This window comes from Zerene cesonia, chromosome 24 (genome assembly GCF_012273895.1).
Source record: "Zerene cesonia ecotype Mississippi chromosome 24, Zerene_cesonia_1.1, whole genome shotgun sequence".
Taxonomy (NCBI): Eukaryota; Metazoa; Arthropoda; class Insecta; order Lepidoptera; family Pieridae; genus Zerene; species Zerene cesonia.
This window is the reverse complement of record NC_052125.1, coordinates 4,060,122-4,072,933: the sequence shown is the minus strand read 5'-3', so window position 1 is coordinate 4,072,933 and position 12,812 is coordinate 4,060,122. Positions and strand designations below refer to the sequence as shown.

At 35.3% G+C, this 12,812-nt stretch overlaps 1 protein-coding gene across 5 annotated transcripts in view; it reads right to left on the bottom strand.

The window, feature by feature from the left end:
• The window catches only part of LOC119836478 (adenosylhomocysteinase-like 1), a 23,911-nt gene extending 11,402 nt beyond the window's left edge, over nt 1-12,509 (bottom strand). For 2 of the 5 annotated variants that reach the window (XM_038361812.1, XM_038361813.1), the window contains exon 1: nt 11,876-12,509. In XM_038361812.1, coding sequence (XP_038217740.1) covers nt 11,876-12,116 — 241 coding nt within the window. In that variant the 5' untranslated portion in view covers nt 12,117-12,509. Of the gene's footprint in view, nt 1-2,340; nt 2,459-11,875 lie in introns of those variants that run through there. The other 3 variants (XM_038361815.1, XM_038361816.1, XM_038361814.1) reach the window with 3 other exon arrangements.
• Between the last annotated feature and the right edge of the window lie 303 nt (nt 12,510-12,812).

The window sequence follows — 12,812 nt, the reverse complement described above, 5'->3', positions numbered from 1 at the left end:
CTCGAAGGAGTTGCAGACGAATAGTAAGTGAAGAGTGGGGTTCAGTCGGTGTGCCTCCGACATAACCCACCCACTCTCTCTCCGGGGGCCGTGGGTATCAAAAGAAACGGTGGGGCAATAACGTTTGTAGCTGACATTAGAATAAAGTAGTATTAAATCTGAGCCTGTTAACTTGCAAATTGTATAGCGAAAAAAGGTATACTAGAGACTAGGTAGGTACCTTAGAGTTGATTAGTATTTGGACAGAATATTGCCAATATCATGCATCCCAGATCAATTTAACATCCTGCGCCTTTTATCTTTAAAATTGGATAGCGAAAAAAAAAGGTGTCCCAGATCAATTTTAACACAATAGTCGACCGATATCACGCACGAGCGAGCGGTTTCAATTAATTAGAGATACCACAATGCATGTGGTAGCCACGCGTTATTTATATATCTATTCATAGAATATAATCCTGCTTATATTAACAACGCGAAAGCTTGTACGAATGTTACTCTTACACCCGAAAACAACTTATCATATCTATATTCATAGGATTTTGGCAATAGAGAATATAAGGCAATTTGGCAAAGAGAAGAGAAAAAACATTATTTTTCTCTTCTCTTCTTAACATAGAGTGGAGCATGGATGATATGCATTTTCCTGGCTCCACTAGCTATTGAATCCTTCTCTTGCAAGTAACAATGATAAGCGTTATCTCTGAGCACGGCAATTTAAACTTAGCTACGGTGAATTTGATACAAATAATAGGTTTACTCCGTAACCGTGCTGAATCGGCTGCGATATTTTCCATTGTTACGTTCTTAGAAACGTGTCTTGAGGGCAGTTAAATAATTCTATGTGGGACGGGAAAAAGAATAGATAGAGAGATAATTATGGTATCTTTATGACATTTAATTTCAGATTTATAATCCTATCCTATCCTACTTCCTACTAATATTATAAGTGCGAAAGTTTGTAAGGATGTGTGTGTGTTTGTTGCTCTTTCACGAAAAAACTACTGAACCGATTGCAATGAAATTTGGTACGTAGACAGCTGGACAACTGGAATAGCATATAGGCAACTTTTTATACCGATGTTCTTACGGGATACGGACTTACGCGGGTGAAACCGCGGGGCGTAGCTAGTATTATTATAAAGTTGAATAATTCTTAATAAGTTAATAAGTCTTGTTTGCGCGCGCTAATCTCAGGAACTACTGGTCCGATTTGAAAAATTCTTTCACTGTTTGATAGCCCATTTATCGAGCAAGGTTATAGGTTATACATGTTCCACTGGCGAAGCCAGGGCTGGTCGCTAATTAATATTATTTCAAAGTAAATGTATATTATAAAAGGGTCACTCATATATTGCAGATAGATAACAGATTGACGCAGTAGAGTGGCCTTGTTTTTTGTGCAAAGGTCGACCGGGAAGCAGAGTTGGATTATTATGAAGAAATAATAAATATATAGGAATAAGAAATATAAAATATGTATTATATTTTATTTGGAAGAGGTGCAGTTGCAGCTCTAATGGGGAAATAATTTTTTAAATCGGTCCAGTGCAAGAAAGCTAGCTCAGTTTTTTTATGTTTTTCTGATTAACGTTAAAACAAGTGGGCAGATTTTAACAAAATTTGATATGGTTATATCGTATTATTAGATTCAACCTGAGGATTTGGTTTTGGGAGATAAATTTTTAGCGTTAAGGGTCCATAAAAATAAACGGGCGATAAAAAAAAAAAATCGCGAATTAGCATTTAGTAGGATAGGTAAATATGAAATATCCAATAAGCATTTTATAAAAAGATTTTTTTAATAAATATATGTCGAGATATACTCACATTGTAAACCAAAAAAATGTCATAGTGCATCTTCATCGAAAATTCACGATATAAATTATATAGTCCACGCGAGCCAAGCCGCGGGCCTAAAGCAAGTTACTTATAAAAACACCGCAATTAAATTTTAAAATAACTAATCACGGAACGAACGGGGAAAATCTAAAGAAAATTACTTACTTACTGTCGCCCAAAAAATTAACATAACTTACCTAACCTAAAAGCTTCGTAGAAAATACATCAATGACATAAAATTCTAAATTCAAAATGTCATGAACTTTAAAACGAAACATAATAAAAATACAAGTTATTCCTGTACCGATTCTGGGAATCAATACTGCATGCAGTATTCGCTAGCGTAACACGAAAAATACATAAAATGTATATAAAACTAAATTATTTCACAACTTTACCAAACGAAAAATCCATATAACACACAGAACACTACCTCACACAAGTAAGTAACGATACCCATAACCGAACCACATAAAGCACACATATAAACGAAAATACCGTTATTTTGATTTACACAAGACCTGGCCGAAAAGAAAAAATTAAAAAAAAAATTAAAATTGGAACTAAAATTTCAAAAAGCGAACGTGCTGCACTCGCGTGCCGCACTGTATATGTGACCGCCAAGTCTTGTAGCGAAATGTGCTCGGAAACTGCGGAGTAGGCTTCTCCGTATGTGATTAAAATTAAATCGAATTTAAGGTGCATCGCAAACGAACGTTCTTCTTTGAATGGGAAGGCTTTCGTTAGAAATTTAAAATTAATTGTATATTTTTTGGTGAGAGTTAGTTGTAACTGTTTACAAATCCCACAGCTGAAATGTATGATAATTAAATGTATTCTTATATTAGGCGTTTAATCGCGTTCACCACGCACTGTACAAATAAAATGTTATATCATTATTGCAACACAAAGATAATCTGCTTTTCAAAGAGCGTTGTAGGTATACGAGTAAATTTAGCATAATCTGGGCGATGAGGGGTTGTTATAATTAATAAAGATTTATATCAACGTTGTGTGTGAATTTTATATGTATGTATTCACATTACTACGTGATAGTTAACTCTCACAAGTCAGTACCCCTGTATGCAACCAATTCGAGCTGAAGCATACTCGATTCCCTGATGACCCAAAAGTATTCTATATTGTATATATATATAGTACTTTATCGATACTTGCAATCTTGTTTATAGCTACATAAAACCATGGGAAATGCGTTGTCGTGATCTAAATAAATAATGTTTTCATACAAATGAGGATTTTACGACCATATTTTATGAACGTATTTTAAATGGCAATTTTTATAGAAAAATATTTATTTACAAAATATTAGACTGCTTCACAGCAAGAACTTTAAAATATCGCCTTTCAATAGTAGCACGCGCATGCTACTTTTTCACGCCAGTATTCTGGGGGCCAGTTCGCTACGGTACCATACCTTCCCCGGTGCAAGCTGAGTCAAATTTGTAAAGAAGCGTGTTTTACTAAAAAATTTACAAATTTGTTTTAATGCGACTTTGTGAATCATTTCTGAAACGTGATTAAAGATTAATCGATTGCCTAAACAATAGGGTTCTTTTGTACGTTTACAGATTTTAAATTGAAAGTTCTAAATGGATGTACTTAATCATAAAAATATGACGTATTGTAAATGATAACAAACGCTATAAAGATACCCTAGAGCGCTGCCGTATTTTATGACTTTACTTGATTTTATTTAAGATCTAATGGATAATGATTTTTGTTATACTTTTGAGTATACTCAACTAAAACTCACTCAATAAAATTCTATACATACATACGTTATTATCATTACCGTATATCTATTACCACGGCAATAAAACGTGGCCTTGCCAAAATAAACGCAAGTTGATTGATGGATCAACAAACAGTCGCAGGTTCAAATAAGTACCAAACGCCGAGTAAATACAATGAAATTCTCAAATATTTACTTCAAAATTCTGTCTCGGACGCAAGGTTAATACTCTTGGCTTGTTAAGATATGCTGATTTAACGATTGGCGCATGAGTAACTTTGATAGAAACGTAAATATGATTTTGCACTCAAAACATTTTATCACCTATTTAAAACCACTCAATTATTTTGAACAAGAAGCTGCATTTAGGCTGCAGATGTACTATTCTTACTTAGGATTATATTACTGAAATTCTAGTTACAATACAGTTCCCCACAGTATATATAATATTAGTTGGATAAAAATCCATAGAATGTTGTCGCTTAAGAACCACAGGACAATTCTTTGGCATCATTATTATAATGTACATATTATGTAAAATGATGAATTATGGACGCCTCATTACTCTTTATTGTTTTGAAAGGGGGCTAGTCGGAAAAAAAGAAGAACCTAAGAAAAAACCTAAATTCCTATATAATTATGAAAATGAAAGAAATGATTACATTACCCAACTATTACCAAACACACAACAAAAATGACTCAAATCAATAGAGAAATGCGACACTCGCTCACCAAGAGGGGAACATTACACGACCTTGTCCTTATTACTGATAGATACAAGGCAGAGGTCTTGCCATTTTCTTTTCATTTTTAATAACTTATACATCATTAGTCCTTGTTTTCTCGCATGGACCTTACGTGACATTTTTCAGTCGAAAAGTAGCCATCTTTTCACAAAACAAACTGCCTTTTTTTATTCTGCAAAATCGGCTCATCCTTTTGGCGTTAATACGGAAGTCTTACGAACATACATACTCATACAACATGTAGCCTAATATCACATTTATGAAAATAAAATCCGCCTTCGAATTGTCAAAAACTAGAACAAATTGAAACGACCAAATTGAAAAACTAGACCAAATTGAAACGGGACCACATAGCAGGAAATAATAAAAGAGGAAACAAGGACAAAAAAAACACAGTCGAATTGATAACTTCCTTCTTTGAAGTCGGCTGGAAAGACACTCGTGACTTAAAAATGTAAACTGTTTAATCTATATCAAACACTTTAACAACAATAATGATAAACAAATAAAGGCAAAGTGAAGATATTATACTGTCTACACTAAGTAACATGATACAATTTTATAATTATTATTTATATTATTTATTAGAAGTACAATATATTATATGTTTCTTTTATCTTAGGAAGAGATCGCTAATAAACGATAAGATCGCCTATTGTACTTTACCTCTATTTCATAATTCATATTTTATATATCAAATGTTGTGATATATAATAGTCATGGGAAAGTCTTTTAGTATGTCCATATACCGACAAACATCTAATCCGTCTGATACTTTCCACGACAAAGCTACTGAACGAATTTTGATGAAACTTAACCGTGTTGTAGCACATGTACCTGAATACATAATCTACTATACCACATAAACCCACTATTGCCGGAGATTTCATTCTCGACTGAAACCGCGGAAAACCGCTCGGTTAAGAATAATTAATCTCGAATTTACAGGCATCATAAGTTACTAACACCTTCATTTGCGGTTGGTGGTTTGATTATCAATGAACATGAATAAAGCAGGTTCAAATAATACGAATTGTGTTTATTTGAAAGCAACAAACCGCCTTATTATGACATTTTAGAAATTAGTTTTCTTGTGATGTGATTACATTAAATAATATGACATCGATTAAGTTATTGTCTGTGGGTTTTCGAAAAAGGTATATAAATGTTTAAAAATTCAAACTTTCTAGTTTTTGCCATTCCTAACCAAAATAATCTAAACACGATTAAAAAATAGAAAAAAAAGCCGCTTCCACTCAAAACTAGCACCGCATTGCACTACATCAATTACGATTGGATATGCCGGACTGACCTATGGCCGGCCGCCAGCTACTTTCAAAATTGACATTTATTTACACGGCACAAGGTATAAAATTAAACAAACACTGCATTTTTGCAATGACCGCCAAAATAATCTTTAACATTAGAGGGATAGAGTTCATTTTAGTTGTGATTTAATTGATGCATTTATGTCAAATACCGTTTAGATCATTGAGAGGTGAACCAGTGTTCAAAATCATGTGATATTAAATTATTGACGCCTTTCTATAGCCTTCCCTTTAATTGAAATATTAAAAAAAATATTAAGGCGCATATGGCTTAGGGGTTAGTCTCTTTGTCTTAAGAAAATTATAATGTTCATACAAACATTCATCCCTATATCGACCCCTTTTATCCTTTTTTCGCGATAAAATGTACCCTATGTCCTGTCGTTATTATAGTGTCTAAATACAAAGTTTCGCTGTTGCATCCTACTCCTACTAATATTATAAATGCGAAAGTTTGTAAGGATGTGTGTGTGTGTTTGTTGCTCTTTCACGCAAAAACTGCTGAACCGATTGCGATGAAATTTGGTATGTAGACAGCTGGACAACTGGAATAACATATAGGCAACTTTTTATCCCGATATTCTTACGGGGTACGGACTTCCGCGGGTGAAACCGCGCGGTGCAGCTAGTTTTTAATAATTACGAATTTACCTACAAACATTCAACCCCCTATTTTAACACCTTCTTCCCCTTTTTTCGCAATAAAAAGTATGTATAAAAAGTAGCCTATGGTCTTCCTCAACGTCAGGGATAGCTCTGTAGCAAATTTCATCAAAATCAGATCAGTGTTTTAAGCGTGAATGTGCAACAAACAGACAGAGTTATTTTCGCATTTATAATAATGAAAGGAGGGATTTAACACATAGGATAGAACCCGGTACTTCTTCCCTTTTCCAAAAACCACTGCACCCACGAGTTTAATACTCACAAATGAATATTCGTATTGTTAACATGTGCATGCCCCAGGCTTTTGTTTTAACAAATAACACGCGATTCTCTGCAGCCGCCATGTTTGATTTCCGGCTTGGAATACACAAATAACATACTAGTTTATGTGTACAAATTTATCTATATTCTCTTGTATTTTTTATATCTATTATTTAATAGCTGCGCCCCGCGGTTTCACCCGCGTAAGTCCGTATCCCGTAGGAATATCGGGATAAAAAGTTGCCTATATGTTATTCCAGCTGTCCAGCTATCTACGTACCAAATTTCATAGCAAACGGTTCAGTAGTTTCTGCGTGAAAGAGCAGCAAACGCATTCGCATTTATAATATTAGTAGGAGTAGGATAAATTATATTTATCAACCGACTTCAAAAATGGAGAAGCTTATATATTCGACTGTATTTTTGTGTTTGTTACTTCTTAACTTTTTACTGGGTGAATCAATTTTTATGATTCATTTCTTATTTGCAATCTGGTGCCTGCCATATGGTACCATATATATTTGGTCCAGTTCGCTCAAATAGTGAATCTACTTTGAAAGCAAGCTGTTTCCCCTAAACACAGGTTGCCCTGCAATCTAGCTAGGGATACATCGGCTTCATATATGTAAATAAACTTTAAAAACATATGTAAGACAAACCGTTTATATAAACTAAATTGTAATTGCTATAAATTGTAAATTTAAAAATGTCAAAAATGTATGTATGTATGTATGAAATGTATGAAATAAATAAATAAAAATAAATAAATGATTGCATGGCGGCGCGTTAGTGTTCTCATGAAATATAAAATAATGATAATAATAAAATTAAGTAGAACCCCATTATCAATCCCAAGGGCGCATTTAATTGAGATATAAAGTATCCTATCACCCAACTCGGCCAACCAACCGAAACCCAAAGTAGTATCAGTGTGATTAACGGACAAACATCCAAACCAACAAATTTTCACATTTACAATGTTTTTAAAAAAAATCATTTACATCTAGTAAAATAAAAGTTAATCATTTACATCTAATGAATGGCTCATCTTTAGCTAGGACACGAGTCTTAGAATGAATCGGTCTTTGGAATGTCACTGGTTAACTTTTTCTCTATGAGAAGTAGAAACTACCCTCAGTTTATTGTTATTTTTATTTGTTAGGCGTACTTATAACGCTAAGCGAGTAAAAATCGCGTAAAAAATTGTATTTCTCTGTAAGTGATTCAATTGTTATCTTTAGAGAAATAAATGTCGTCATCAGCCCATATGTGTTCCCACTGCTGGGACACAGGCCTCCTATGAGGGTTCAGGCCATAATCCACCACGCTGGCCAAGTGCGGGTTGGCAGATGTCACATGTCGTCGAACTTTTGATTCTTGGACATGCCGGTTTCCTCACGATGTTTTCCTTCACCGTTTTAAGCAGTGGTCATGCTATCCACATGTGCAGATAAATTGAAAAATCAATTTATTTCCTGCACGCTCGCCCGGTCTCGAACCCCGACTTTGAATCGATTTTGAAGTCCGAGGTTCTCACCACTGAGCCACCACTGCTTTATTAGAAATAAATGTATTTAACCGTAATTATTTAATATGAAATTGCAGACGTCAGTAGGTGGATACTGAAAATCAATACTGAAGCGTTCTACCTCAGGTGTCCTGAGTGCCATCTAGTTTTGCCGCGCGCAGCAACATATATCCCACTAATATAATAAATGCGAAAGTTTGTAAGGATGCGTGTGTGTTTGTTGCTCTTTCACGCAAAAACTACTGAACCGATTGCAATGAAATTTGATACGTAGACAGCTGGACATCTGGAATTACATATACTGCAACTTTTTATCCTGATATTTCTACGGAATATCGACTTGCACGGGTGAAACCGGGGGGCGCAGTTAGTATTATATATTTTATCTTTTTTCTATTTTTTATTTAAACAGTATTATTTTTTTTGTGTGCCTGTATTGATATAAATCCTCTTTTTTATAACGTCAAAAGCATTTTCTTAATTGCATATAAGTACATATCCCTGACCTTGACCTGTTCTCTCTGTTTGTTTATATTATAAAGTAACTCCGTAACGGCTACACCAATAGAAAATCTCGTACTTTTTAACCTTTTTTTAAAAAAAAGGAGAGTGATACTCAATACGACTGTGTTTTTGGGATTTGTAACGTCGGAGGTTTCGACTGGCTGAACCGATTTCGATTAAACTTTTTATTTAAAAACTACTTCCTACTGTGGTCCGTGTCCCTATTTGGACAATATCAAAGCTCTTACTCTTTTTGTTCATCGACCACAAAAAATCACACCAAACGCAGACAAAGTCACAGGCCGCAATGTACATGTCCATCACATTCAATAACTTTACGTAAATAAACATCTCTTCAATGAAAACGAAATGCGCAGTGAAATATATTAACACGAAACTGTTTTAATGAGAAAATCATTAATTTCGACTGCAATACACCAACGCATTTATCTATATTTACATGAAAGTACATTAATTATATAATTACTAGCTGCGTCCCGTGGTTTCACCCGCGTAGGTCCATATCCCGTAGGAATATCGGGATAAAAAGTTGCCTATATGTTATTCCAGTTCTCCAGCTATCTACGTACCAAGTTTCATTGCAATCGGTTCAGTAGTTTTTGGGTGAAAAAGCAACAAACACCAGACATCCTTACTTTCGCATTTACAATATTAGTAGAATTTACGTCCATTTTGATCTAATTCACACATGCTTAAAGCTCGCGACTGCCCTTGCGTGTGGGAGTCGAGCACGCTTCAGCACGAATGGGACCAGCGCGCACCAGGGAAGTATTACACCCCCACAGAAAACTGACGTGAAATAATAGTATGCTATTGTGCTTCGTACGGAGAGCCGGAGACGCGTTTCCTTTTTCTAACCCTTCCCTGTCCATTCCTTCTTTCCAGTCATCAATCCTTTCCTTATCCCTTACCCTTTAAAAACGAATAGCGCAATCGCAGAGGCACTATCTCTGTCCTGTTCATGGGCGGTGGTAATCGCTTACCATCAGGCGAACTACCAGTACAGTTGCCCGCTATGACATGATAAGAAAACTTAGTCCGACTCCCACTTGACCGATATTTTATTAAAAATTTGTAATTTTCTTAAAAATCTAATCCTAATCTTAGGTGGACAAAGCGCGAAACGATAAATCTGCATTTGGTTGGATGCTCATTATTATTTAATACAAAACCGGCTTGTCGAAAGTGGATAAAATTTGGTACAGAGATAGATTATAGAAGAATATCAACTACAATTTACCATTATATACGATACTTTTTATCGATACTACCCACATTCCAGTTAAATTTGTTACAAACTAGATATTGCCCGCGGCTTCTCACGCGTTAAATTCGGAGTAAAATCTCTTCCCCTCCCTTTTTTCTATGTTATTATACATGAAAACCTTCCTCTTGAATCACTCTGTCTATTAACAAAAAAACCCATCAAAATCTATTGAGTAATTTTAAAGATCTAAGCATACAGACACACAGACGGAAAACGACTTTGTTTTATACTATGTAGTGCTTTGTATTTTAATAAGCGAAACACACGGCAGTCAGAATAATATAGACCACTTGTACCTACATTAAAGATAGTAGTTGTGCAGCGAAAGCCGCGGCTCATTGCTAGTGCTGCGATATATAAATAGAGCTGGACCTGATCCATTTACGCAATAATCGAGAAGTTAAATATAACTTAACAGCGGCGTTTATGAGTTTCGATGCATGAAACTGTTAACCGACTTGAATGAATGTTGAAATGTGGGATTCGAGCACGCTTCGGCACGAATTGGTCCAATTACTCGCACCGGTGAAGTGCCACATCCGCTCCGAAGACCGGCGTAAAATAGTAGCATGCTACTGTGTTTCGTTCTGTGTGTGGGGGAGCCGGAGGCTTGTTTCCCTTTTCTCACCCTTCCCAGTCCGTTTCTTTTTTCCACTCATCAATTCTTTCCATACCCCACCCCTTACCCCTTAAAAGCGGGCATTGCATATGGAGAGGCATTACCTCTATATATGTTCATGGGCGATGATGATCGCTTACATCATCAAAATCTAGTCATAAATTCCGAAGTAATAATAGATAAAAATATACAGTTGATTCTTAACTTCCTCTTTTTTATTGTTTGACAAGTAAATAATTATAAATATGGTTAGGGTAACAAAATAATCAGTTGGTTGCCTGGAAAGGATCACTTCTAAATAATAAGCCTGCCTTCTATACCTATCTATGTTAAAACTCTGTATAAACCAACTGAAGGAAACCTTATTTTTATGTCATAGTGGACTACCAAGTTGGATCGCCTAATGGTAAGCTATCCCCATTGTCCATCAATGGTGATAGCTTACCATTAGCAGAATTTGCAGTGCTCTGCAAAAGCATTGCTTGCTTTTAAGGGTATGGGAAAAGGAAATTATTGATAACAGCTAAGGAGGAATGTACCAGGAAAGGTAAGGAAAAGGAAACGGCCCAACCTATCAATGTTAAAATTTGAATTGATATAAGTTTAATAATTTATTTATGTGTGATGCAGGCTCATTTTAAAAGAGCAAGCTTCTATTAAAAGATTAAAGTTAAAAATTTGCTTTTATTGTTGTCAACACATTTAAACTATTTCTTTTATACTGCTTTATTGCTTCTCAACATGATACTGCAAGTAAATTTAATAGTATGCTTGTAGATTAGGGAACAAAGATAACTGAAATTTAAAGTCTGCTTAATTAAATTGACATGGGTAAGTCACATGCGCTAGGCTTCAGCCCTAGCAATGTGCATTGAAATTTCCGAAATGAAGACAATGGGTCCAACAATGTATGTCAGGCAATCCAAGAGGGCAGACATCTCATGGTGCACATTATTGTCCTATAGCCAAAGATAGTAACATCTGTAGGCCTATACCCAATTCTGGATTAATTCAGGTTTGAAACAAGTAAAAAAGGTAGAACTAGGATGATGGTGATGATAGACAATGATTTTGCTATTAAATACAACTAAAAAACAAATGTATTGGTCTGACATGGGGAATTTAAAGAGTGTTGTTTGTTTATATTTAGAATATAGCTTTTATACAGCAAAGTATAAGCCACCACAGTCTATTTAGTATATTTTCCCGTCGCAGTGGGTTTTGTTTGTTGTATTACATCCCATATTCCATGCGGACCCCTAAAAATGGTTTAGAAAACATTAACACTGTTATCTTCCGTGTAGTGCACCTGTTGAAAAATTGTATACATATCGACTCACCGGTGTATGACGTTGAGCTGTAGGAATCCGCAGACGACGCGGAAAGTGACCGGCTTCTGTAGCGAGCCGACTTTTTCAGCGCGCCAGACTTCCCGCGCTGACCTTCGAATTTTCCAGCGTTTCCGTCTGTATTGCCGCCCCGGACCTGACCAGGATCGGTCACAGGACTATCACTGGATACGTTGGCGGTCGCAACGCTATCTTTCCGCAGCGTATTCGGCTCGCCGTGACCGTCGGACATATTGATTACTAGTTTTTCAATTTATCAATCGATCGCACTGTTTTTAATAAATCGATCACTTGCGCAATAAATCTGGACTTCAGACGCGTAGAAAACGTTATGTTCAACACGTTTAGTAGATGAAAGCTCACGATTTATTCAAAATGAATTAAATAAAAAATATCAATAATAAATACCGAATCAGTCGCAACTCGCAGTTGCGATAATTCTATTATTAACGACAACACAATTCTGTTGAGGATTGTATTCACTGTAACCAATAGAATAATATGATTTAAAATAAATAATGGGAAACTAAAAGCTTTTAGGAATTACATTAAATTAAAATTGGGCAATATTCAAAGGCTGCCTATAATCCACAATCCGCAGGTAACACTTCCCCGCACACTTCATTCCCCGCACGAATTCTGTATCGCAAAGTTCAAACAGAAGATGTCAAATTCGATTTGTTAAGGATGGATAATCGATAAATTTCCGTTTATGGTTTTGTCAATCAGTATGATATCGAAATTCAAATTTCTAATTCTGTTTGTTTGTAGGGTCATTTTAGTTATAAGCAGAAAACATTTCAACCGAAGTAGTATTTTATGTGTATCTGCAATATGTATAAAGCTATTTGAAATAAAAACAGATACTAATTGGGTGTCTTACTTTGAAATATAGTTTAATTAAAGAGCAATGCGTCATGAAAATCTT